The sequence below is a fragment of the Artibeus jamaicensis genome, unplaced genomic scaffold, assembly GCF_021234435.1.
Source record: "Artibeus jamaicensis isolate MK-2021 breed Jamaican fruit bat unplaced genomic scaffold, CSHL_Jam_final contig_327, whole genome shotgun sequence".
Classification (NCBI taxonomy): Eukaryota; Metazoa; Chordata; class Mammalia; order Chiroptera; family Phyllostomidae; genus Artibeus; species Artibeus jamaicensis.
In genome coordinates, this window is record NW_026521772.1 from 159,494 (window position 1) to 186,989 (window position 27,496).

General features: G+C 43.5%; 3 protein-coding genes across 7 annotated transcripts in view; 2 read left to right on the forward strand and 1 right to left on the reverse strand.

Annotated features, from left to right (window-relative positions):
* ANKRD45 (ankyrin repeat domain 45) overlaps positions 1-27,496 on the reverse strand; it is a 36,411-nt gene that overhangs the window by 4,348 nt on the left and 4,567 nt on the right. The window contains exons 2-7 of one of the 5 annotated variants that reach the window (XM_037145537.2): positions 23,010-23,185; positions 20,439-20,523; positions 14,110-14,260; positions 9,150-9,534; positions 8,538-8,705; positions 287-381 (exon numbers count right to left, since the gene is read on the reverse strand). In XM_037145537.2, the coding sequence (XP_037001432.2) occupies positions 287-381; positions 8,538-8,705; positions 9,150-9,519 (633 nt within the window). In that variant the 5' untranslated portion in view covers positions 9,520-9,534; positions 14,110-14,260; positions 20,439-20,523; positions 23,010-23,185. Of the gene's footprint in view, positions 1-286; positions 382-8,537; positions 8,706-9,149; positions 9,535-13,958; positions 14,033-14,086; positions 14,261-20,438; positions 20,524-23,009; positions 23,186-27,496 lie in introns of those variants that run through there. The other 4 variants (XM_037145539.2, XM_053663714.1, XM_037145540.2 and 1 more) reach the window with 4 other exon arrangements.
* TEX50 (testis expressed 50) lies at positions 2,473-3,927 on the forward strand. Its single transcript, XM_037145865.2, has 2 exons — positions 2,473-2,796; positions 3,694-3,927. The coding sequence occupies exons 1-2, from the start codon at positions 2,473-2,475 to the stop codon at positions 3,925-3,927; spliced, it is 558 nt and encodes a 185-aa protein (XP_037001760.1).
* Positions 19,681-27,496, forward strand: part of KLHL20 (kelch like family member 20) — a 35,396-nt gene continuing 27,580 nt past the window's right edge. Inside the window, exons 1-2 of the mRNA XM_037145535.2 lie at positions 19,681-19,758; positions 20,630-20,693. Coding sequence (XP_037001430.1) covers positions 20,671-20,693 — 23 coding nt within the window. The 5' untranslated portion in view covers positions 19,681-19,758; positions 20,630-20,670. The remainder of the gene's footprint in view (positions 19,759-20,629; positions 20,694-27,496) is intronic.

Genomic DNA, 27,496 nt, shown 5'->3' on the forward strand with positions numbered 1-27,496 from the left:
TGGCTGAACACCTACTTTCCCAAGCTTCATTCACGTTGTTGGGTAAGATACTGAGTACCTCTCTCTGCCACTCTTCAATATTATTTCATTGAGCTTTACTAGTCCATCCATTCTGAGCAGTTCATTGAGGAAGGAGGGAGGGAAGGAAGGGGAGGAGGGAAGGGAAGTGAGAGAGAGGGGGGCAGGAAGGACTGCCCCCCACCTCTGGAGGGTGAGTGCGGAAAGTAAAGATACCAGGCAAACGTCTCAGAAGACTTTAGGACAAGCGAGGATCACGACGCAGTACCTTGTCTTCTTTAAGGAATCTCCCTGGTCCCTTTTCTGCATCTGTGACAGTTGTGGAGACCTTTGTAATATATTTTTTCAGGGCCAGCCTTGCATCTGAAGAACAGGGCAATAAAATGTACAACAGTAAGACGGATTTGTCGACTGCCATGCACTAGGACAAACCCAGAGCTTTACAGCGACATCGTTGGTGGCGCTTTCCCTGAACTTCAGCAACGATGACACTCAACCCCCACGGCGCTTTGGGGCATCCATTATGTCCCTAGAATTGTGCAGCATCGCTAATGTCTGTGTTTCTTTCCAACAGTCTACTCAAGCCTCTTTGCATCACGCACCTCAACACTCTCCCATCTGCCCATCACCCATTCCAAAGCCTCTTCCACATTTTCATGTATTTGTCATAGCTGCACCTCACTTCCAGGTACCAACATCTGAATCACTTTCCTTTTAAAAGAACACTAATCCCCTTCATGAGGGCCCCACCTACATGTCCTAATTACCTCCCCCCCCCACGAAGGGCCCCCTTCTTAATGCCATTGTACTGGGTATTAGGATTTCCACGTGTGAGATTCTGGGGACACAAACACTCAGACCACTGCGATTCCTGAACCCCTCTGACATCAGTTTTCCCCTCCGCATGATGTAAGTAATAAGGCACAGTCCTCCTGGGCTCGTCGTAAGGGTGAAGCTAAATGTCGTATAAGGCGTGCCAGTATCCAGGCACGGTGCCTGGCGCACAGTAAAGCCCTCGATATGTTTCCTGTGCCAGGCCTCCCCTCGGAACCCTCAATGAGACTCCATGTTCATTACTGAAGAAAACACGGGGCCCCCGAAGGGGGCTCCAGCCATCCATCCGGCTTTAACCCTTCTAATGTGCACCCACAGAGTCTAGCCGTTACTTGTGTCTTCTTCCCCCTGCCCCCCCCCCCGGATATCGGCGTGGCCCACTCCTTTGGTGCCTCGGGTCTCGCCCAAGCACCGCCTTCTCAGAGAGGCCTTCCCTGGTGCCTTCTATAACATAACACGCACACTCAGTCCTCCGCTTGCTGGCCACTTCCGAATCCCTCTACCATGCCACTTTATTTTTCTCCAGAGCACCCCAGAGATACATCCATTAAGGCACTATTTCTAGGGCTCCCCACTGGAAAGGAAGCTCCGTGAACATGCTCTGTCTCGCGCCTAGTTGCATATGCATTCTGAGTTCCCGGAACAGTATTCAGCACGTAGGAGGTGCTTGATACCGATTTGTGACATGGATGTTTACACAGAATTTCTTTGCTTATTGTGTTTCTTCAACCTAAGATGACTTATCCACCTACCAAAATTCTCATTCCTCAAAGCTTACTTAAACACATGTCTGCGAAACTCCTAATTCCCTCAAATGAAACTATCAACAGTTACATGATTATGACTTGATTTAGCTCTGTTTCGTCTACAGTGTGTTGGAATTTTTATTACTTTTTTTTTTTTTGCTTCTACCTCAATTGTAAGATCCTTAAGGGCAGGGTCTGTGACTCACCTTTTCATTGTGTACCACACCCGCTCACCACCTTACCTCTTTTCCACTACTGTGCCCAATTCCCCACCCCTCCCCCCAACCTGATAGCACTGCATTGCCACCGAGGGGACAGAGGCTACAAGGGGGCAGAACTTTTGTTGCTTAACTATGTGAAAGGAAGGATCTTTCAGAATGAGGAAAAAAAAAGGAAAATAACAAAAAACCAGGAGCAGGTTGTAGGTTGTGTAAAATGGTATGGCTACAGATACTTTCAAAGATGTAAAACAGCTGCACTACAGAAGGGTGTGAAGGGTTAGGGTTCCATGAAATTACCTCCATGAAATTTCATCAATATGATTACAGTTTATTAGCTAGCAAGATATTAGTACGGCCCTCGTTTTTTATGAAATTGAAGATGCTCAAATAATTCTGATTAAAAAAAAAAAGCAAGAAAAAGTTTCCCCAAGAAACACAGAGTGACTGGCTGGGTGACACCTTTTAGTTCCAGTGTGGTTATGATGTCACTGGCTCTCTCTGAATCACTATGACTGAATATGTAACAATGATCAGTGGTGTATGTATCTCTGACTATGAAGACCACACTCAATGTCCAATGCTGAGGACATTTCTACTCTGCCTCCAACTGCATTTTTGGCTACAGACTTTTTTTGTCCCAATGAGACAGGAAGATGTCCCTTCAGGAACTATCCCCAATCTTCCCTCTGTTGGTTATCTGCTTATTAAAGGAAAGTCTCTGCATTTGTGATGGAACTATCTGGGCCAAGGTTGGATGGGAGATTTTCCCAGAAGAAATGCCTTATCTGAGAGTTCAGCCTTCTCCGACTCACTGTCTGCCTTACCCTATAAACAAACTAGGCTGCCATTTTGCTAATATGGACATATTTCAGGGCTTTTTATATCTCATGTATATTTTAGCACAAGCCATCTTTTTAATTCTGGCTGCTTTGTCGGTGCATTACCTGTGGATGAAATGGAAGAAACACAAGAAAAAGGTAAATTAGAGATGCAAATAGAAATAGTTATAGAAAGTCGGAGTCTAAGACATAAGACTGCCAGCCTCTCTGAGGGAAAGTGCCACATCTTACTCCTCTTTGTAACCTCGCCCGGCCCCTGCCACTCACCCCCAGCATCTCTGCACAGCGTCCTGCACGTACTAGGTGCTCAGCAAATGAGTACTGAACTAGAAGGTCCTTCAGACGATCTAGTCCAACCCCTCTATTTCAAACTACAAAACACATGAAGAAAGTAGCGAGCTACAGTGAGTAATGTGCACAGCAAATGAAGTTATATGTCTGGGCCCAGAGGTGAGTCACTGGGCATTTCTCAGATGCTTCACCCAGAAAATGATGGGTCAGAAACCAGATTTCCGTTAGACTCCTTCCAGATCTAAGAAAGCGAAGTATATACAGGTTGGCATGTATTTTCTAAATGAACTGTAACGTCTCATGTTAGGGTAACTTTCTGGGGAATGGCACTCTTGAACTAATTCCCCGCTTTGCCAACAGCACCATTTTAAAAGCTCATTGACCTTTACAATAATCAGATTGTTCTAAAATGACTATGGTTTTATTGACTATGCCTCGAGGCTATTTAGAAGAGGGATCTATTTTGCTAACATTCAAATACTTTCTCCTAGATGAATGCTCTAGCTATAAAAAAGCACTTTTTAAATGTTTGTTGATGGTGATAATACTTATAATCTTTCACATGAACTACACAAAAGAGCATTTCTTCTGCTCTTGTTCCCATTTTCTGTAGTAAACTTTCTCTTGTATAATTAAATAATGTGTAGTGTTAGAAGTTTAAGTATAGATCTCCAGAAAACTTCATTTGAAGTACAGTAAGAAAAAAAACTCACCTATAATATAATTTGCTTTTCCCCCTTTTAGCAGAAAAAACAAGCCTCCTTAGATACAGCAGGTAATGAACTAGAAAGCCAGTCCATCAATGACATTGACCAATTACTCTGCAAACTGTTGGCCACAACATCAGTGATGACCGAGTACCTGAATCAGGCATCCCACCGCCCCACAGCGAAGAGCATCAAGCACCGAAAACTGAAGAAGAAGGATGGACGAAGAGCGAGACGGTACCATAAACACCCACATGTGAATCCAGCTTGATGCAACATGAAGATACACAAGAATTCTATGAGAGAACTCATATAAGGTTAAAAATGGTTCTCTGTGAGCCTTTGTAATTTTTTGCTACATTCTTTACTGAAATTTTCCAAAGAAGTCTGGGTTGAAAAGTTATTTCTATTCAGCTAAAAAAGACCTTCGCCCTTGCCCTGGCCAGGTGGCTCAGTTGGTTGGAGTGTCATCCTATACACCAAAAGGTTATGGGTTCGATCCCCAGTCAGGACACACACCTAGGTTGTGGGGTTGATTCCCTCTCAGAGTATAGACAGGAGGCAACCGATTGATGTTTCTCTCTTACATCAATATTTCTCTCTCTCCAACTAATTTCTCCCACCCCCCTTCCTCTCTCTCTCAAACTAATAAACATATCTAGAGGTGAGAATTAAAAAAAAAAAGACATCCAAATTACCAAAGTACTGGGAAAAAGACTGTACACTATTACTACTTCAAATTTAAGTATTTCAGTCTTTTTAATGTACTACATTACTAATCATTAACCAATCATAGAATAGAATCTTCAGTGGTTTAATAAATCTCTGATTTAAATAATATTTGTGATTTTTCTTACTTTCCTGAGCAAATTTTATGGCTACAAAAAGACTTAATTTCCCAACTCAGATGTCCTTTGCTAAAAGAGTACAGAAGTATTAAGGAATAGATCCATGTTTTAAATATAATTTTTTCCATTTTTAGTATGGTAAACGATGAATTTGAGTATCGACATTCCTTTTTAATTTTGGGTTTAATTCTTTCGAGTTTTGTTGCTCAGCCACAACTTTTTTTAAAGGACAGGTACCATATCATCCAGCAAAACCTGGGAGACTAATCTGAGACTGGGACAGAAGATTGGATTAAAAACATGAAAAAATCCCAGAAATATATGAAATATATGAAAACCCCAGGTCCATAACATACTGTTAAAAAGTTTTTTTAAACAATCCTTGAAACAGAAATAGATAATTCTATAGCCTTTACAAGTAACGGCAAAGAATGACACCTGTCTTAGTTTATCGTGGGTCATTAGGTTTATTTATGGTCCTACTTCCCAGGTTCCCCTCCTTCCTTCCACTCTCTCCCAGCACAACCCTCCCCCATTTCCACAAATGTTTGTTCCATCGCTTCAGAGTTTTGAGCTGTCAGCTAATTGCTGCTCGGAGGACGATGATATATTTTTCTTTGAATGGGAGACTCTTGAGTGTCCGAACCTCGAAAACCCAAAGACATTTACCTCTAATAGTGGAATTTTCAGCAGTATGGAGAGGGCTCTTTGGGGTACAGAGTCCCCAGCTCCTGAAACCTTCTCCAGGTGCCTCCCTCTGTCATCACCAGGACAAGGAAGGGAAAAGGTTTATGCACTCAGAAGTCTGAATTCAACACATGTTCAAGTTTATGTTGCATTGTTTGTTTCTGACGCTCCAGAGCTACATTCACTGGAAGCTCCAATCCTTATAATTCTATCACTAATCTGGAAACACGATACTAGTTTATAGTATTATCATCTTTTATCTCCATCACTAGGAAATGTTAGGTATAATTTCCCCAAGAATGTAAGGACCCTAACTGAAACAGATGGATATTGGAGAGAGGAAACCAATGAAACTCGGTACCCATAAGCCCCAAACAGTTTCTGTTCAGAAAAGTTACAGCACAATTTGTCCCTGGATGGCGTGTTCTAAGCAAAAATAGATTTTAAATTATACAATGTGAATATCGCCTGTAGTATAAACAACTTCTCAAGTGGGGGGGTCAATTAAATTCTTTGCGATTTGTTTTCCTTTTACTTACAGAGCTAATTATAAAATTGAAGGCACTGACAGAAATAACGCCTCTAGAAAACATGTAGGACAAGAGGAAAATTACCTACAAACCAATCCACAAAGTCTAATTCACCTTTTTCTTCCCAATGGGCTTCCTTCTCTCAATTTCCTTGTTTCTATTAATTGTCCAGCCCCTTTCTATTTCACTGGTAAGCGAGGTGATTACTGCTACCAGGATGAAGCTTCCTAAATGTCACTTTCATCCTTTTTCTCTTCTACCTAAAAATTCTCGCCGGCTCCCAGTGGCCACAGAAACAAAGTGAAAACCTGAGCCCTATAATGAAGGGAGCCATCCGGCAGTAATAAGAGCAGCAGATTTTTTCCAGCGATGACCCCATGCCACTCATTGTGCGAAGTGCTTTGTACGATCCCACCGGTTTTCCAAGGCCCAGCTCAACTCCAACACACTCTGACTTCAAGCCTCTGTCACTTCACAGCAGGTACGACCTGCCGTGCTCATTTTAACCCTTCCCTGGAGTCTTTCTGCTGCCGCCACTTAACAGCAGGGTGTGCCTATAGTTTATCATCCCCCACCTAACAACCGCCCACGGGGCGGGAATAATCAGTTGTATCTACAACAGTGCTCCGTAAGCATTTAATAAACGCCTGCTATGAAATATGACTGCAAATCACTACGCAAAAAGAATGCCATGGAGGACTTCCGCCAAGATGGAGGCACAGGTGGACGTGCCGTGCCTTCTCACACAACCAGGTTTAGAGACAACTAAATATTAGCAACAGAAAACACGGCCAGAACACAGAAAATTGAACTTTTTGGAGGTCTGTTAACAACAAATTCTTCAGCCTGACCTGTAAGAGGGGCAAAACCAGCAGCTGTCGGAGCGTCAGACGGACTCAGGCGTGCGGAATCCAGGCGCAGGGTTGGACCTAGTGAGCGACCGAGTGAGCGACCAAGCGAGCGACCGTGGGGAAACAGTGAGGGAGCAGGGCTGCAGATTGACTGTGGTCGCGCATTCGTTCGCAGATAGACAAGCGAGGGAGTGGGCGACTAGACCAGGACCCAGCGGGTCCCCACGGCAAGCGGCAGGGAGGGTGCCGCCATTTCCCTGCTCTGACCCACCTCCACATACAGTGTCATAACCCAGCGACTCTGAGGGGCCCGGCCCAGGTGAACCACCTAAGGCACTGCTCCTCCGCACCCAGATGTGAGAAGCGGCAAAGGGGGTCGCCATTTCCCCACTCTGGCCACGCCCCCCATATAGCGTCACAACCCAGCGACCTGGGAGTCCAAGGCGCCACTCCTCACACTTAAAGGGCGCGAACACACCAAAAATGGCTCAAGAAGATCTCAAACCCCAGAACCTATAAATCTAAGTGATGAAAAAATAGCAAAACTCTCAGACGCACAGTTTAAAACACTGGTGATCAGGATCCGCACAGAACTGGTTGATTATAGCCACAAATTAGACAAATATATGAAGGTGAAACTAATTGAAATGAATGGAATTGCACAGGACACCAATAGCAATGAAAAGGAAACTGGGACTCAGATCAATGGAGTGGACCAGAAGAAAGAAAATAATGGCCAAACAGAAAAGAGTCAAGAAGCAAGAATTCAAAGAAATGAGGAGAGTCTTAGGAACCTCCAGGACATCTTTAAACGCTCCAACATCCAAATTATAGGGGTACCAGAAGGGGGAAAGGCACAGCCACCAGTGGAAAGCTTATTTGAACAAATAATAAAGGAGAATTTCCCCAATCTGGCAAAGGAAATAGACTTCCAGGAAATCCAGGAAGCTCAGAGAGTCCCAAAGAAGGTGGACCCAAGAAGAAACACACCAAGGCACATCATAATTACATTAGCCAAGATTAAAATGAAGGAGAGAATCCTAGAAGCAGCAAGAGCTAAGGGGACAGTCACCTACAAAGGAGTCCCCATCAGACTGTCAGCGGATTTCTCAAAAGAGACCTTACAGGCAAGAAGGGGCTGGAAAGAGGTATTCCAAGTCATGAAATCCAAAGACCTACAACCAAGATTGCTCTATCCAGCAAAACTTTCATTTAGAATGGAAGGACAGATAAAGTGCTTCTCAGATAAGATCAAATTCAAGGAGTTCATCATCACCAAGCCCTTATTATATGAAATGTTAAAGGGACTTATCTAAGAAAAAGAAGATAAAAAAAGATGAATAGTGAAAGGACAGCAAACTCAGTTACTAAGAGCCACACCCAAAACAAAAACAAACTAAAAGGACAGCTAGATCAGGAGTGGAAACATAGAAATGAAGATCTCAAGGAGGGTTAGCAACAGGGGAGTGGGAGGAGGAGAAGGGGGGAGAAGGTACAGAAAATAAGTAGCATAGACAGTAGATAGAAAATTGATGGAGGGGGCAAGAATAGTATGGGAAATATAGAATCTAAAAAACTTGAGACACATGGTCATAAACTAAAGGGGGGGTAATGGGGACGGGGAGGTAGGGTGGAAGGGAATGAAGGGGGGAATAGAACAACTGTAATGGCATAATCAATAAAAATAAATAAATTAAATTAAGAGAAAAGAAAAAAAAAAGAATGCCATGAACATCGCCTTTACTCACTTTTCAACCAAGGTACAAATGCATAATTACAAAAGTGTACCTTCCTGAACTCTTCTTTCCAGGGCATTTCCAAAGCCCTGGAAAATGACCTACGCAAAATGTCAGTAAAATTCAAAAGAGCATGTGGCTTTTTGACCTTTGATGGACGCATGACATACACACAGAAAAGTGCATGGATGAGTCACTCAGTCTGCCAACACCTTGTGTGTGTCCTCACCTGCCCAGTCCAGGAATTCGACGCATTCGGTCTGGGAATACCGAGCAGCAACATCTCGAGCTCTCTCTCCCCGGAAGTTCAGAGCTTCAATGTCAACATCCAATTCCACGAGTGCTTTCAAAGTTTCCAGACGGCCCCAGGCGGCAGCGCAGTGTAGGAGGGTATAACCTGACAAACAGAATGGGGGGACAGCCAGGTCCGATGGACCACCACCATCTCCGAGACTCATCGCACAATATTATTATTGAGCATTTACCATTCACCAGCTTATTATGCGCCTCAGAGTATGAGATACTTTTATTTACCTTATTTAATACTCATCACACTCTATAAGCAAAATACAATTATTAGCATCGTTTTGCAGATGGAGAAACAAGAGACAGAAAATGACTAGGGCACTTGCCCAAGTCTCTCAGCAAATAGTGAAGTCTGTGTTTTTAACTGCTACACTATACCATGTTGACACACACACGTCCTTATATATACATATGTATATATACATCCTTATAATACATGCACAATATAAAGAAGGCACAGCCAATTCATCCAACTTTAAAGATAATACATCTTGAGCTAGTCCTGAATAACACAGATGAGAGAAAAAGACAATACCTCTGGCGGTTTTTTCATTCAGATTCACATTGTATTTTGCCAAAGCTCTGATCACGCCGCTCTGCCCAGCCATGCAAGCTGCGTACAGCAAATTCCTGCCAACGATGTCTTCTTCCAGGAGGAGCTGCCTGGCCTGGTCATGATGAGGGTTCTCAGGGTCCTCAAAAACCTTCTGCAAGCCTTCCACATCCCCTGTGAGAGCAGGCTGCAAGAGGGGATTCACGGGGCCTGCTTCCTCTCGCTCTTCCTCCTGTTCCTCCTCCTCCTCCTCCTGTTCCTCCTCCTCTTCTCCTTCTTCAACTTCTTCTTGCTGGGATAAAAATGCTGATTTTTCTGAACTCTCTGAGTCCGGGGGTCCCTCTGACTCCATTAACTCCGGGATTACCTGAGACCAAAAAGAAAAAAGTAATAGAAATCTACTCAAGACAAATCGGAATTTGTTTCTTTATTCAGTCAGTCCACTGACAATCTAGATGGAATGACAATTCTCAACTAGTTGAAAATAGTTATAAAGTAAAATACTTCACCCATTCAATTAAAGACTGTGTTGTGCACCTACCATCAGTGAATGCAGTCAACACACTGCCTGAACATATACTAAAATGCTAAATAGTAAATTCAATAATAAGAAGAGCAATGTGGGCAGGATTCACTGGGGAAAAGATCGAAAGAGAACATTAGAGAGACTCACCTGCCTACACCTGAGTCCCTATTGGGGAGAAGTAAAAAAACACAGCTGGATCCTTGGAGCCAGAATATTAAGATGTGAAAAAATTAGGTGCTGATGTTTAGAATTCAGTCACATGGTAATGCTTCCCGAAAGCTTTCTAATACTGTAAACTAAGTGAGGGGAATGTATCATGCAAATTACAAAGAAGAACCCAATTTATTTCCTGCCCTCAACAACTTCCTTTTTCAAGGGAGAAAAGACATGTATAAAATAAGTGTAATACAAGGTGACAAATGGTAAGTATCACAAGAGATGAAGTGCTTTGGAAATTTAGAAGGGACAAGATTAATTCCAGCTCGACCTAAGCCAGGAAGTCTTTCCACTGCCCACCCTGGCAGAACACATATGAAACTGGAAATGGTTCAGAGAGGAGGGTCATGGCCCCCTCATATATGTAGGAATGCCCATAGCATCACTATTCATATGGCAAAAATCCTGGGTGGGGAAAGAAGACAAGGCACCAACTGGAGCACCAACTATAGCATATTTACACAAGACACCATATAGTAGCGAAAGTGAACAAATTACACATGCAGATCATGCTAGGCAGCTCTGAAAGGCTCCAAAAGCCCCTCACCCTGCACCCTGGCATTCACACCTTTGGGTCCTCCTCATGAACGAAGGCTAGACATGGTGACTTTCCTCTAAAGCGATGGAATGTCACTCCCAGAATCCACTTACAACAGACTGTGACTTCTGTCTTATCGGTATTCTCTCCCCGGCCCTTCCCACGCGCTATGATGGAGACGGCTGCCTTTCAAGAAATGGGGGTCAATCTCTGGCCACCAGCCAGTAGGGCACTGAAGCCTTCAGTCCAACAGCACGCGAGGGACTTAAATTCACGGGCAACCACTGGGTGAACTTGGAAGTGGATCCACCCCAGTTGAACCCTGAGGTAACTGTGGCCCCGCAGGACACTTGGAAGCCTTGTGAGAGACCCTGGTTCTGGATCCTGACCCAGAGAAACTATGAGATGTCAAGTGTGTGCTATTTTAAACTATTGAGTTTCGGGGTAATTTGGTACACAGCAAAAATAACCAAGGTGCATAATATGAGTGAATCTTAGCAATGTAATACTAAAAGCATAAATCCCAAAAATTATATACATCAAGACATATTTTTGTGATGTTCAAAGCCATTAAAACTAAAATAGACTTTTTAGGAATACAAATTCAGCAACACTACTTCTAAGAGAAGTAGAAGAAGATTAAACACAATTCAGGACAGTGTCCCCAGGGGTGGGTTAGGAAGACGCAGAAAATGGAATAAAGGGATCGCACACTTAGTAAAGAATATGGCATTGAAGCTGAGCCATAAGGAATGCATAAGATTTGGTCATTCAGAAGGAGGGAAGATCTGGTTAGAATAGCATCTCTTTTTGCTGTAACCCTACATTAATCTCCACCTTCACTAAATGTGTATAAGACTTCTAAGCTGTTGAAGTTGGGAATCCTTTGATTGCAAACAACAAATAGCAAGACTGACTTCAAAGTAGAATATTTTCTCACATAAGAAATGTAAAGGTGAAGATGATTAATTGGCTCAAAAATATTAAATCCAAGCTCTTTCTATCTCTGTATTCCATCACAGTGTGTAAGATGTTATCTTACATTGCCCCATGTAAGGCATTGCCTCATGGTGACAATATGGCTGTCATAATTCCTGGCACTGTGCCTACATTCACGGCAGGAAGAAAGGGGAATCCCTTTTCTTCCTAGTGCTGTTCACCCCTTTTAAGAGGAAAGCAAATCAAAACCTTTCCTACCAAGTCCTAATAAACCTCCAATTATATCTCAAAGGCCAGACTTATTGGCCAAGTGCCTCTGTATTTAAGAGAAACAAAAGGAAAAAAAAAAAAGAAAGCAAGCTTCTTCCTGCCTCTATAAGGAAAACAAGCAAGATACGTGGGGTTAGAAATGTGAGTTGAATTAGCCAATCAGCCACGACTCCACCATAAGATTTGGTCTAAGTCTTATGTTTCCTTCATTTTACTGAATAAACACAGTACAAAGGAAATCTATCATCTTTTCAAGTTCCTGGCATCCAACTGTCCACCCTCCTCCCCCACATACACATAAACACACCCCTGCTACTAGGCCTAGAATAGCTTTTTATCTCCTCCATTCTTACTGGTCAAATCCTAGTTCGGCCAAGCTATTAACCTACCTTCTTCCTACAACGTTTCTTGATTCCTCCCTAGAATATACCTGGACCAAGCACATGGTGAGCACTCGGTAAGCAGAACCTGTCAGCATCATTGAACCGTCATCAACCCTCCAGCAAAAGCAACCATGACGCAAAAGGAAAATATGTCGATGCTATCGTTTCTTCTTTTCTTTTTTTTAAATACACAGTCTTCCTACACAGAGTCTCGAGTAGATAACCTTCAGCTCTTGCACACCAAACATTGGATTACAGACAGGTGATTCTGCAGTGTGAACCCAGGTTAACTCAGAGAGTCGAAGACAAGCTAGATAAAATCTAGAAACATGATTCAGGCCAGGATACTCAAAGCTACCTTTCGTATACCCTGAAGTGGAGCTTACTTTCCACATCAACACGGAACTAGCATGGTTACAGTGGAAGTTCTCAAATTCTCTGATCTGAGGGCTCTTCACAGTCTTAAAAAACTTTTTGTTTATGTGGGTTATGTCTATTGATATTTACCACGTTAGAAGTTAAACCTGAGAAATCTTTAAGATGTCTAGTAATTCATCCTAAAACAATTTCATGCTAACATAAAAAATATAGCCTATGTCAGATAACTGTTTTACAAAAAATACTGATGAGAAGTGTCATTATTTTACATTTTTGCAACTCTCTTCCTTGTCTGGCGTATTAGAAGACAGACGACCCTCCTGTCTGTTGCTGCATTTACTGTGACGTCACGGTCCCTGGCCTATCACCTCCTGCAGCCTCTGGAAAACCACTGCAACATGGGAGACAATCAGCGCAAAGGCACCCTTTGTCTAAGGACAGGGAGATCATGTGACTGGCGGATTCCATGAAGATGTGTTAGGGATCCCCAGGACTCCTCAGACCACACTTTGAGAACCACAGGACACCCTCTCAAAGAGAGGATCAGAGAAGTTATCTGAGAACCCAAACACTTGTGGAGAAGAGAAATTAAACCTCAGGCACAGGCTGAGCTCGTGGGAGAAATGAGATCTGTCATAGACAAAAATGAGTTACACTTTCTTTGCCATAAAAGAAATGGAAGAAATGAGATCTGTCACAGACAAAAATGAACTACATTTTCTTTGCCCACGAAAGGCATAACATGAATGAAAACTGCCACCCCACTACCTATAACGACAAGTTCATGGAGAATATGAAGGAGAGGAGAGGGAGGGCAGGACTACGAAGGCAGAATGGCCTATGGACTGTGAGTTGGAAGGCCCATGCTTTGATTCTGATTCTGATATTTATTAATTAGGTGACTTTGCTAAATTCACTCTCATTAGTCAACTAAGAACAGCACCTGCTCTGCCTTACTGAATTAATATGGGAAAACCGTCTACAAAGTTTTCCTTTGAGCTGTAAAGTTCACGTGAACATCACATAGGTCTTGGCCCCTACCCCACTGGTCTTTACAGTCTTGGGAAAGCCTAAGTAAATGAGTAATGACAGAGTGCTATATGGGATATAAGCACTATATATGGAGACAAGCAAGGGGTACTTTAAGGTCGAGCATGGTCATCTAGAGTGGACTCAAGTTCGGAGGTCCTGGATAGGCTTTCCAGAGCAGGTGACCCTTCAGTACTGAAGAGAAGGACGCAGAAACCAGAGTAGCAGAAACAAAGGGCGAGGAGGTGGTCAAAGCAGCATGCGGTTGTAGTAGACGAACAGATCTTACAGGCTTTTTAAGCCCACTGCATTCTTTAAAATGTAGTCTCTTGAGAATTTTAAGCCCCAGCTCTGGGAGATGGTACCCAAAGGCGGACCTGGGCCCCTAGAGTTAAAAAAAGGGGAAGCCCGGGGAAGACTGTACAGAGCAGGAGCCCAGCCGCACCACCCAAAAGGTTCAGCGGAGAAGGCAACAGAGTTCGCCTTGCGGCCTGAATCCCGCAAAGACCTACCGGAACCCCTGAGACCGCCCGCGAGGCGAGACCCGCTACGCCAAGCTCCGGGCACAGGCAGAGCCCCCTCCCTTCCAGTCCCCGCCCGAGCAGCCTGGCTGGAAGATGCCCATTCACCCCACGCCCACCTTGCCCTCTTCACTGAAACTACCTCTCACCGCTGCCGAGATACCAGGCTTCCGCGGTCACCATGGCGACGACGCACCCGCCGCCAAGGGACGTAGCACCGCCCCAAAAGCCGTTTTCCGGGCTGTGCACGCAGGTCCAAGTTGCGAGGCGTGGAAAGGTGAGGATGGGTGGAGCTGGATGATTAAAATCAAAATGATTAGCATTGCTGTGTTCGCAAGGTGGTGTGCGGGCTTTTTCCTTATTTTGTACGTTTCCTGTAATATGTACTATATTTGTTTTACAATTAAAAAAATAAAATTTAGCCCTGGCTGAGGTTGTTCAGTGGATGGAGCAGGGGCCTCCAAACCAAAGGGTCACCAGGTGGGTTCCCAGTCAGGACATATGACTGGGTTGCTGGCCAGGTCCCCAGTACAGGGCACATGAGATGTAACCACACATTGATGTTTCTCTCCCTTTCTTTCCCCCTCCCCTCCCTATTCTCTAAAAATAAATAAAATCTTTTCTAAAATAGTAAAATTTAAAAATAAGATTGGAGTATTGGTAGCTGGCCCATCTTAGTCTTACATTCAGCTTAAATTCTTATCCTAAATTCTTAAATGGGAGAAGTTTCCTGAAATATGAGGATGCATTCTAAAAACTGCTAGAGATTGTAATTATAATGGACAGCTTAATTTTCTAGTGCATTAGACATCTTTGTCCGTGGTTTATGGTCACCGTACTATCACCAACAAGTAGCGTTTTCTGAAACCTCACAAGTGCCAGCTATGGCAGGAGTGGAAGGAACTCAGAAACTCACTCTCTCGATTCAGGAATTTAAGAGCCAAAACAGATGACTTTTTTCAAAGCAGGTGAAATAGGGTGGGACAGGGGTAGCAACAGAAGCCAGCAGAGAAGGGCCAAGCTTACCCAGAAATTACATAAATGTTCACATAGAGCAGATAGAAGATGGAGAGGTGGGTTTTTTTTTCACTGAAGGGAAATGGTGAAGGAAAACATTCATTTCTTTACCATTTCTGCAAGAAAATCCTTATATATTTTAGAGGAGCTCAGAACACTTGAGCTGAAGGTTGAGTAGCCTCATTTTCAAATGAACATTTGGCCTAAAAAACAAGCGAAATATTACTACCACTCATCTGAATTTCTAGAATATAATAATTTGACATTTTAAAAATTGTAATTATTAAAATTTTCTAATTTATAAGTTTCAGTAGTCAAAATTTTAGAGTTTGACATTACAGTGTCAACAAAGGTTGCTGCCCCAATCAAATGCCAACAGGAGTCCCCAATCTGGGCTGTGGTTAAAAGAAGAAACTTCATTCAGGTGAATAGTGTACAGACCTGGGAAACCTGACCTCTTGTCAGGGAGACATAGCCTCCTGCAAAAACCAAAAGGTCAAGCCAATTTATATAAAGTTCCAACCCGGTCTCCTGATTGATCCATCTTTATGCAAATACAGCATCAAAATTGCACAATCTGATTGGCTCAAATAGCACTATCCTAATTGGCCAGCGTCATGCATCTCCATTGACCATTATGGAGCTACTCCGACTGGTCAGTATAAATACAAATGAGGATATAGCTGCACACTTCTGATTGGATGCAGCAAATCTCATCCATGGATGGAAATATATCAGGAACATATCAATATATGTTGAGTCAGGTGGTGGGAGCACAGTGCAGATATGGCATCTGTGTCTCCAGCTTTTCCCTGAAATGCAGCAAGCATGAGAGGCCTCTGTAAACCACTGCTGCTAGACTAGTTACGCATGTACCACAAGGAGTTCTTCTTAGCAGATATGTGAGAAATTCCTTCTCCAGGTCCATGACAGACAAGAATCGTAGTCTAGAAGCTTTGTTATCTTCTAGGTTGGTCCTGCAGTCACCATAAAACACATTTGCTTTACTAAGCACTCATTTCCTACTGAAGTTGGTGAAGGGGCAAGACATTTTAGCTACTTCACCTTCAATATGTTCTATAGGGAACTGTTCCACGTGGCATGGGAAATGTAGCTCAGTCCTCCACTTGGAAAATCCAGTGGGGAGCAAGTCGGCACACAGGACCCATGCCCACAAATAGGTTCTCCCATGGGGAATCAGGTCTGCATTGTACCTAGGCTGCTATGAGGCTTGCTTTTGCTAAAACTCCATCACTCTGGATTGAGGCAGCAAGAATGATGGCCCATGTTAAATGTAGGAAAGATGCCAGGATTGCCATGGAAGGCATTGGAACAAGGGATTAAAGAATTCAAAAAAGTGAGCAAGCTAGAGTTACACAAGGCAATCCTGGAAAATCCACAAGATAATTATATTCCACAGGAGGGACCAGAGGATATACTAAAGGAATTAGGAAGATGGCAGTGGAAGGAATACTCAGGATTACTGGTGAGTTCAGGAGTGGCTGTCCTCTGTAGATCTGCATATCTTTAAAGATACTGCATATCTTTAAAATGGCTCCCTAAAGCCTGTGCTAAAGTATGGAATGTAACCAGTTCAACCACTTTTCCCCTTGGTCTGCAACATTTTTCTCTTTGAAGTAATTAGCAACATTATTTCCTTTGTTATCTGTAAAAGGTAATCACCTTCAGCAAACCTGTGCATAGTAAATGAGGACCATCCTCAGTGTAATGTGCCCAGAAAAGCAATAAAAGCCTGTCCAGGCAGGGGGTTGGGGCCCTCTCTCTCTCTCTTAGAGAGTGGCCATCCTGTCCCTTTTCTCCACAGGACTTCTGTAGTCCGAGTGAATTTGTTCATCACAGCCACAACACATGGACCCCATGGGCCGGAGTTCACATCAGTGTTCTCTTAAAATATTAGAAGGAAATAAGGAAGCCATCTGCATACTTAATATCCCCATTGCAATCAGTGAGCCCAGTTCTCTGTGGGTTTCTTCTGCCATCAACCTGATCTGCAGAGGACAGCCACTCCTGAACTCACCAGTAATTCTGAGTATTCCTTCCACTGCCATCTTCCTAATTCCTTTAGTATATCTTCTGGTCCCTCCTGTGGAATATAATTATCTTGTGGATTTTCCAGGATTGCCTTGTATAACTCTAGCTTGCTCACTTTTTTGAATTCTTTAATCCCTTGTTCCACTGCCTTCCATGACAATCCTGGCATCTTTCCTTCATTTATCATGGGATGTCACTCTGCACACTTATGAAGCCATTCTAGCGACACATTTGCACCATCCCCTGAGATCCTTGTCAGGTCGTTAAACCCTGTGTCCCAGGAGAGTGCTTCCAGATTAAGTCTCCCTTATTCAGCCTTGTATTCTGAATACCCTGTGTGTACTCAGCCAGAGGTCTCCATTCCATATGTAAAGGTCCACTCTTTCCCAACTAGCTCCCTGACCTTGGCCTAGCAGACTTGCCGATGATGACAGCTTCATCTTCTTTGAGGCTCTGCTACTCTTACAATTAAGTCCTGGACCTGGTCCTCAGCTTTTGCTGCTCTCCAGTTGCAGAAGAGGAGAGCCTTTGCATTTTCCGCAAAGAAATCCTTTGCTTTTCCTGCTTAGTATTTAATAGCCAATTTATCAATCTGTTTCATTAAATAGCACCAAATAGGCTTAGCAACAGCCCACCCGTATTTCTTCTGTATTTCTCTTAACCTAATACCTTGTACCCTCGAGAGTGTTTCCTCCCATCAGAACATAGTTCGCTGAGGGCAGAGCACCTCATCCCTGCTTGGAGGACTTGTGGGGAGAAGCCCTGACAGCAACTGGCTGTCTCTGATTCTTCCTGATGTTATTGACAGGGGAGATGTGGTGAATATCAAAGAGCTGTGGGCAAGCTAACCTTCTATGAGTCACTGAAATGTTCCTAAAAATTCCTGTTGATCTTCCTATGTATTGCCCCTTACCTTCCTTTTTTCTCATTTTCATCCCCAGTGATTTTTCCAAATGAGATGACCAACCCTCCCCTTATTCACTTATGGACTGTATGAATCAGGGATAGAGTTTTCTAAAGCCTTCTGCTCATGACCCTGTAAATACTTTCTGTGGATAATGTTATCCGATGAAAAACCAAGTTGTGACCGTATAACCAGGGCGGGGGAGGTGGAAACTGGCCAGAAGATAGCCTGACTTTAGCTCAACTTCTTTTTGAGTCATCATCAGGGACGTTTACTCTTAATAAATTCATTTATGTCTCCCCTCCATCTTGTACTATTTTTATGTTTTTGGTATTTGCATTTAGACTTCTGATAGGTTTAGTTATCATGGAGTATAAAGATCCCACTCCTTCACCCCAACAAGGACAACTCTGAAGGGCCGTCCAGCTTCAGAGCTTCCCACAGAGTCTTCAGAGGTCTTTGCTGAGACTGCAATTTCTTATATGGAATGGATCCAACTTTATCTCTTTCCATATTTATATCAACACCATTTATGCAACAGCCCAGATATTCCCCAGGTTCGAGATACCACGTTTATCACATACTAAATTTCCACATTCCCAGGTCTTTTTTGGGGTTTCCTACCCTGATCCTCATTATAATTTACCTCTCAAAACAACTTTATAAAAACGGTATTATTTCCTTTTTACACAATGCTTAAGAGATTAAGAAATCTGACCAAGGACACAAAGCTAGTCGGTCACAGGCCTAGGATTTGAAACTATGGGTGTCTGGACCTGAAGGCCATGCAGTCCCCTCACTACAAGCTAATTATCAAAAGGTAGTTTTCCCTTTTCAAAACCAAGTGGACAAACCTTTGCAGATCCCGCGTGTAGAACAGCTAAAGAAAATCTGGTTAAATTCATTCTTAGCCTAGGATAGTTATTAGGAAACAAGCAACAGTCTTTCACTGATACTACTGAAAATGTGTCCCCTAACCTATCACTTGTATGCTTTTTAAATATATACTAACAATCAGCTGACTATGTGCTGTGGGGAAATTAGGAAAAGGACAAGTTGAAAGGTGCTGGCCCCACTGCACCCCAATACTAAAGTAAGCTCACCAAAGTGTTCGCTTAAGTATCTAGTGGTCAATATTAAGCGTAAGGGCAAGCTGGCATAACCTTAGAATCCTGAATGAAATTCTGGTGTCTTGAAAGCTAAAGTGCAGGAAATCAGGACGGTTGGGTCTGTATCTGGTTTGGTTGTGTAGCCTCAGCAGTTTGCACAATAAATATATGTCGACCCCATGTATGCATGCGCCCGTCAATCATTCAATCCACATTTAGGAACAAGACTGTGCGAATGGGAGATGACCTACTACAAATTTATCAAAATTCCTAGCTTTCCATGACTATTCCCATCTTTCTATTCCCGTCTACTGGGGACAACATGGAAGAAATGGGAAGGCTACAGTACTCAAATACTGCCAGTTCAACGGCGAAGCCACAAAGAGGTGACGCTCGGGATAAAAGGAACTGGACGCGAACTCCAGCAGTACTTGAGGTGATGCAAATCTCCAGCAAAGAGAACGGTTACTTCTGGGCCATACCGGAACCTTCTGGCGGAATAAGTGCATTCCAGGAGGAACACTTTCAGATCAGGACCACTTCCGGCTGCTGAACAGTGGGCGAGGGGCCCGGAGGAAATAGCTCGAGGAGCGGCAGCCAGTGGCAGGCGACTGGCACTAGCAGCGGCAGAGGGGGAAACGGAGAAGGAGACGAGGCGGCGGGCGGAGGAGGCAGGGGAGGCTGCGGCAACGGAAAAGTGGCAGAGCCGGTGAGTTAGGCGCCTTAGAGCAGGGACGGTGGAGAGCGTCCAGGTCTCGCTTGGCGAATCCTTGGTCCCAAGTTGCCGAGTCGCCGGGTGGAGCAAGGGCCGAGCTTCGCCCCGCCGCCTGTTAGGGGCGCGGAGGAGGGACTGTTGGGGCTCGGGGCTGGGGCTGGGGCTGGGCCCGGGGCCTCGCCGGGCACCAGACTGCCCTGTGGTTGGCCGACAGCCCTACCCCGGAGCCTGGGGGCTTTGGGCTTCTCTGGACAGCTTCTCCGGCCAGGGGTTGGAATTCGGGAGACGCGTCCCATTTAACCCTGGGGCCCTGGCGAGATCTTGACAACTGGGTACTGGATATTGTTTCGGGGACAGGCAAGTGCTGGTAAAGAGCCCTAGTTTCTCTGTACTGTTCAAGCTGCCCCGGCTTCCGACAGGAAGCCGAGATGTTTGTTTTTAAGGGCAAAATGCCCGCCATGCCTCTGTCACTTCTGGACAAGTTCGTTGCTTTCAGATCTGTTTTAAACAGCCCATCCCCTGTTCACGCTGTCACGTTAGTACTGCTGGGGGTGTCTGGTGAGTGCTCGGTCGGTACACGTGACGACGAGGTCAGAGTTAAGTGTCTCCAAGCACTTTTCGAAGAGAGACAGCACCACCCTAGCAGTCGGGACTGTGCAGTGGCTTCCCCTTACCTTCACTTAGAAACGGTTCAGCTTCCAGAGTGAGGATAGTCACCCTGAAGGTAACCGGCTAAACGATTGTGCGTCTGCCAAAGGCCTGTGAAAGAAGGGGACGTGATGTTGTCACTGAACAAAATGATTATAGAGTTACTGGAAAGATCAGAAGTAGTTTTTATTAAGTTACTGCTTTTCTGTTGCTTTAGGTTTGGCTTCAGAGTGTGGTCAAGGGGACTTTTCATGGTGCATGGAAGGAAAGCCAATGCGCAGGTAGGCATTTAGGGAGAAAAACCTTTTGCTTCATGGATGGAAATCCAGCATGTAATAATTCAGGGCTTTACTGAATTTTTAAAAAGAGGTTTACAAATTGTACCAAATTCTGCTTGGAACTAATGATTCTTGTTCTAGAATAAATCTAAAGTAGTATCAGGAATCAGTGGCTTTTAAAATAAGGTAATATATAGAACTTAAATATCTAAAGAGTGCTATGAATTTGGGGTTGTTAACATTTAAATTTTCCTTTTTGTGTGGTAATTTGCTATGATAATCATTAAGTGTAGTATGATATATGGGTTTATTATAGTCTTCAATTCCCTGTGGAACGTAGAGGGTTCTGTTGCTATATAACTAACTATTGAATATAATGATTACTTGTAATACACTGTACTGAATGTCTAATTATGGTTTTAGTTATTTCATTGATGTTCAGTAATACATTTGTTCTGTTCATTAAAATAGCTTCATTGCAGGGAAGATTGAGGAGTAAAAAAAATATTGGATGTAACTTAGTCCATAGAAAAGTAGAACAGTGTGTGGGAAAATACAATTATAGGCCCTTCAAACCCTAAAATGTCATCATGGTTTTTTTTCCTCAATCTAATAGGACATCAGCCCTTGAAACAAAATCAGTACAGTTCAGTACTTCATTTTGTAAACTCATTTTACATTAATTGAACTACATTTAATCATTTGTTACTTAACATCAAAGATAAATAACTGTGATGAAAGATAAATAAATATCTTTCATCAAAGATAAAAAGCAGACCCTTTCAAGAAAAGAAACATTTCATGATAGGGGTATGACTTATAACTTAAAATCAGTAGCTAGAACCAGAATGATCTTTTCCCAAATCTGTCACTGATTTTTTATTCACTCTGAGCAGTTCACTTCTCTGTACCCTGGTTTACCTGTATTTGACCAGGATATTTACTTGTATCTAATGTTTCTTACCAGGATATTGGGAATTAATGATTGCTTGCATGTGCTTTGAGATCTCCAGATGAAAAGATGTTATGGATGTAACAAGTGCCATTACCCTATTTATATCTTATACTATAGTAGCAATATTTGACTGAAAGTACAGGAAATTAACAACACATATTAATACTTGTCACTTCAGCTTTTAACATGGTTGCCAGAAAACAGATTGCTTTTCATCCTCAGCTGCCATATATGTTATAGCTTATGTAATTGCTAAAATAAGAGCTTATTATTCTTTAGAAAGAGAAGGCACAGCGTGGGAATGTTTTTATCAGTAATGTCTATATAAAATATTCATTTCATTACTCACACCCATTTTTTCCTTCTTTATTATATAATACCACCAGTTATTCAAAATCATTTTGGAGAATTCTGGCACCATTAAGTTACAGCTCTTCCTTCATCACTATCGCTTAGCCAAAGCCTGGCCTGCACTTTGCTGTCTGGTTTACGTTTATCTGATGTCTGCATTACGTCATGGTCACACTGCCAAAGGGTACTTCCTTGTTGGGCTGCCATTCTTTGCTGCAACCAGAAAGGCAGTCTCTGGAAAGTAGAGTTGATACTTAGTTGCTATTGGAGAAGCTTTTATGAATGAATATGTGGATACATATTCATTTTTGCTACTTGGGTGTGAACCCCTTGAGTCTCAAATGTCTGTTCTGTCCTTGTATCTCTGGAACCTAATAATCACTGAATAATTGTTTGAAGGACCGAACAGTATCTGCAGACATTTCCTCAGGTGCAGGGACAATGAACAAGATTAAAAATATTGTTAAAGGTATTCTAATGAATAAAGTTTTGTGAAATTAATTGACATTTTATTAAGAAGCTCAGCTGCATTAATTTATTTAACTAGTTGCTATGTGTACATGGTATATAATTTTAAAAAATAAAATAGGACACTCAATGAGAAGTCAGTCCCCCAGTGCTGACCTCAGCTCTCAGTTTTTCTCCCCAGAGGCAACCATTGTAAACAGTTTGTGTGCATTCTTTCACAGACATTGCAGTGCACGTACAGACATACCTAGAACATCTCAACTTTTAAAAAAACACTAATGTCAGCATACCATGCATATTCTTCTGTATCTTTTTTCGCATCACAAATTAACGTGTACTTTGTGACAAATACATACAGACCTACCTTATTCTTTTTAATAGTTACATAGAGGCCTTCCACAAAGATGGAGGCCTAGGTGGAAACGCTGTGCCTTCTCTCACAACCAAGTTTAGAGACGACTAAATATTAGCAACAGAAAACACAGCCAGAACACAGAAAATTGAACTTTTCGGAAGTCTGATAACAACAAATTCTTCAGCCTGACCTGTAAGAGGGGCGAAGCCAGCAGCTGTCGGAGCGGGGTTGCACAGAAAAACTCGGTCAGACGAAGTTGGGCGTGCGGAACCCAGGCGCAGGGTTGGACCTAGTAAGCAACTCAGCGAGCGACCCTGGGGAAACAGTGAGGGAGCAGGGCTGCGGGTTGACTGTGGTCGCGCTTTTCTGTGCAGATAGACCACAAGGGAGTGGGCGGTGAGACTACGGGACTGAGCAGGCCCCACAGCGGACGGCAGTACAGGGCGCCGCCATTTCCCTGCTCTGACCCCGCCTCCACATACAGCATCATAACCCAGCGACCTAAGTGGCCCCGCCCTGGCGAACCACCTAAAGCTCTGTCTGTTCCTCACCCAGCTGCGAGAAACAGCAGAGGAGGTCGCCATTTCCCCGCTCTGACCACGCCCCCCACATATAGCGTCACAACCCAGCGACCAGAGAGTCCAAGGCTCCCCTCCTGGTACTTAATGGGTGTGAACAGACCAAAAATGGCTCAAGAAGATCTCAAAGCCCCAGAGCCTATAAATCTAAGGGATGAAAAAAATAGCAAAACTCTCAGACGCACAGTTTAAAACACTGGTGATCAGGATCCTCAAAGAACTGGTTGATTATAGCCACAAATTAGACAAACATATGAAGGCAAAACTAATTGAAATGAATGGAATTGCACAGGAAACCAATAGCGATTAAAAGGAAACTGGGACTCAAATCAATGGAGTGGACCAGAAGAAAGCAAATAATGGCCAAACAGAAAAGAGTGAAGCAGCAAGAATTCAAAGAAATGAGGAGAGTCTTAGGAACCTCCAGGACATCTTTAAACACTCCAACATCCAAATTATAGGGGTACCAGAAGGGGGAAAGGCACAGCCACCAGTGGAAAACTTATTTGAACAAATAATAAAGGAGAATTTCCCCAATCTGGCAAAGGAAATAGACTTCCAGGAAATCCAGGGAGCTCAGAGAGTCCCAAAGAAGTTGGACCCAAGAAGAAACACACCAAGGCACATCATAATTACATTAGCCAAGATTAAAATGAAGGAGAGAATCCTAGAAGCAGCAAGAGCTAAGGGGACAGTCACCTACAAAGGAGTTCCCATCAGACTGTCAGCTGATTTCTCAAAAGAGACCTTACAGGCAAGAAGGGGCTGGAAAGAGGTATTCCAAGTCATGAAATCCAAAGACCTACAACCAAGATTGCTCTATCCAGCAAAACTTTCATTTAGAATGGAAGGACAGATAAAGTGCTTCTCAGATAAGATCAAATTCAAGGAGTTCATCATCACCAAGCCCTTATTATATGAAATGTTAAAGGGACTTACCTAAGAAAAAGAAGTTAAAAAAACATGAACAGTGAAAGGACAGCAAACTCACAGTTATTAACAACCACACCTAAAACAAAAGCAAACTAAAAGGACAGCTAGATCAGGAGTGGAAACATAGAAACGAAGATCTCAAGGAGGGTTGGCAATAGGGGAGTGGGAGGAGGAGAAGGGGGGAGAAGGTACAGAAAATAAGTAGCATAGACAGTAGATAGAAAATAGATGGGGGGGCAAGAATAGTATGGGAAATATAGAATTTAAAGAACTTGAGACACATGGACATAAACTAAAGGGGGGGTAATGGTGGGGACAGGGGGGTAGGGTGGAAGGGAATGAAGGGGGGAATAGAACAACTGTAATGGCATAATCAATAAAAAAAATAGTTACATAGAATTCTATCATCTGCATGTACCATAGTTCACCAGTCTGTTTGAGAGACATTTAAGTTATTTCAGTTGTTTTTCAGTTACAACCAATTCTACGGGTATCCAGATATGTAAGTACAGAATAAATTCTTAGACGTAAAATTGTCCACAGAATATGTTTATTTTAAAATTTTGGTAGATATTGACTAATTCCCCTTCTTATAGATTATACCAGTCTGGTCTTACCAACAAAGTGCCTGTTTCCCAAGGTATTATTTCTAATCATTTTTTCCATTTCGAGACAGTAAAACATTTTGCACTGTACCTCTTCCGTCTTTCCTTAAGTGTATTGATGGGAAGCTGAGCCTGCGTTTGTTAGGAATCCATTTATTCTCTCACCAAAAACGTGTGTGGTGCCTGGTCTGTGCCTGTATGCTGCATGCATGTCGCATGCATGCAGGTGGAGCGATGGGAAGACGTGTAAGAGACACCGTGACACAGCACGAACGGGACTCTAGTGGGGCGGTGACTGCAGAGGAGGGAATCTCTGCTCTGTGGAGAGGAGGAGAGCTTCGCCAAAAGGGTGCTCTTTGAGCTGGGTCTTCTAGAAAGGATAGGAATTTGCTTTACAGTAAAGTGTACTTTAAAAAGTAAGAATATAAAGAAAAGCAATAATAAAAGACACCGTGAAAAGAAGGAACAGCTGTGCCAAAAAACAGACAGGAAAACCTGAACAGTACGGCATGTGTGGAATGGTAAGTATACCTGGAATGCAGTGCCAGGAAGAGGCCAAGGGGGAAGGGGAGGGCAGAGTCATGGAAGGCGAGGCTGCCACCAAGGAAGAGTGTGGCTTTACCCTTCAGGCATTGAAGGGCCATCGGACATTGTTACACAGATCAGATTCATTCTTTGGGCTGACATTTAGGGAGTAAGGGCAGGGGCTAGAAAGAGGGAAGAAATGATGACAAAGAAACTAATTTAAAGGGGTTGTAGTAACTTAGATGAACTCTGAGGACCTGAAACAGATCCCTGGCAGTGGGCATTGAGGAAAGAGGATGGGATTGGGAGTTCGACAGGGAAATCAGGAGGGTCTGGTGAACAGCGTTCCAGCTAGGGGAACGAGGTACCGCCAAGACAAGATAAAAACGGTGCGAAGAGAAACAGGTTGCAGGAAGCCCAAACCAGATTCTCTTCACACACTTCCAGCTTATTATGCCTCGGAAACAGCCAGGTAGAGACAGCCGGCACGTGATTGGAATCTGGGGCCCGGGAAGAAGAGTAGCTTGGGTTGGAGAGTTTTAAAAAATCGTGAGTCATCAGTGCACAGAAGGTTTTAGAAGTTGTAGGTGTGAATGAGGTTAGAACAGAAAGGGAGGAAGCTGAAGACAGAACCCTAGGGAGCACCGCCGGCACTTAACAGCACAGCCTGAGCTGAAATCCTATAAAGATTCCAGATGAGCAAGAAGCTTTAGGTCTGTTTTTTGCATCTAGAGTTTTATCAGTGATTTTCACTCACGGTGAAGATCAGATAAGCTTTTCTCCTTGAATTCAACTTCTAAAGACAAAAAAAAAAAATGTCACTCAGATCTCATATTGTTAGAATTTTCTATTTATTCCAGTCAGTCTAAAATGTCTACTTCAAAATAGTTATGTAAGATACGCTCGGTGGTCAGCCTGTGCCTTGCTCAGCACCCCTTCTCCTTCCCTCCCTCCACACAGACAAAAGGAAGTTAAATATCACGCTTGATAACTTGATGTTTTCCTTCAGGGATGGCGTTTGACACAGCTGCCAGTGAAATTGTTGCAGAACAGACCTGGGGCCAGGGTGCGAATGATAATACTATTACTGAATGGACCCACCCTTGTGCTCCGGGGGTCCCCCTCCTCGTACGAGGTTTGCCTTGCTTACAGCCAAGGAAAGATGTCTCTCAGTGCCAGAGATTGGTAAGAAGGAAGGGGATTATTTATGTAAAGAGCTATACAAATTTAAGATTAATGACTTAGTAATATCTTCATTGAGATCTCAGCTTCCTTTAGAATACCGACAAACGCACAGTCCTTCCTTCCCCCTCTGCCCAGCCCGGGTACCATATCTCAGAAAAAGAAATAGAAGTCCATGGCTCTTCTCTGCCCAAGCCGAGTGGTCCTAAAAGGACACCGCATGGCTGCCGCACCTAAGTTTAAATCCCAGCCTCAGTCTTCCTCTGCCACACCATTTCTGACTCCTCCCACAATTGGCCACAGCTGCCAGCATTCCCATATTTTTCCAGCTTTACTGGGCTGCCATAGTAAGTCCGGGCAGTCGTGACCCTGTGGTGTGGGGCCAATCATCTTCAAGCTCTCACACAGGCTCTGTAACCAGGGGGAGTTGCCTGCCAATTACATCATATGTTGATGTCACTCCCCCCCCCGGCTCAAAGCATGGCCACAGCTGTTTAACATATCTGTGAAACCAGTTAAAGGTTATAGATATGTGAGATTGCCATTCTACAGGTTATCTGCAAAAACTCTTGCTGTTCAAAACAACTCTCAATGGCCCTGCTCCCTGCGTCCCATCCCCCAGCTCAGACTTGTGGGGGGTGAGGACATCCTATAGATGTATTTTTTTCTAAAACTTCTTGGACACCCTGAGTTCTGGATTTGTAATGGGTTACAAATCCCCATTTGGGGGCCCCCTTTACAAGGTGTTGGGGACGTTGCTGAGGGCTCTCCGAGGAAGGCTTTGCATTCCTGACGTGCAGGGAGAGCAGCTTGCAAGGCCTATCCCCTGCCTCCTGCATTGCGCCTTGAGTGCT

Coding starts and splice junctions, on each gene's coding strand:
- TEX50 (XM_037145865.2), top strand. CDS start 2,473: ATGTCCCTTCAGGAACTATCCCCAATCTTCCCTCTGTTGGTTATCTGC. Junction 2,797..3,693: donor GGAAGAAACACAAGAAAAAG/GTAAATTAGAGA, acceptor TCCCCCTTTTAG/CAGAAAAAACAAGCCTCCTT.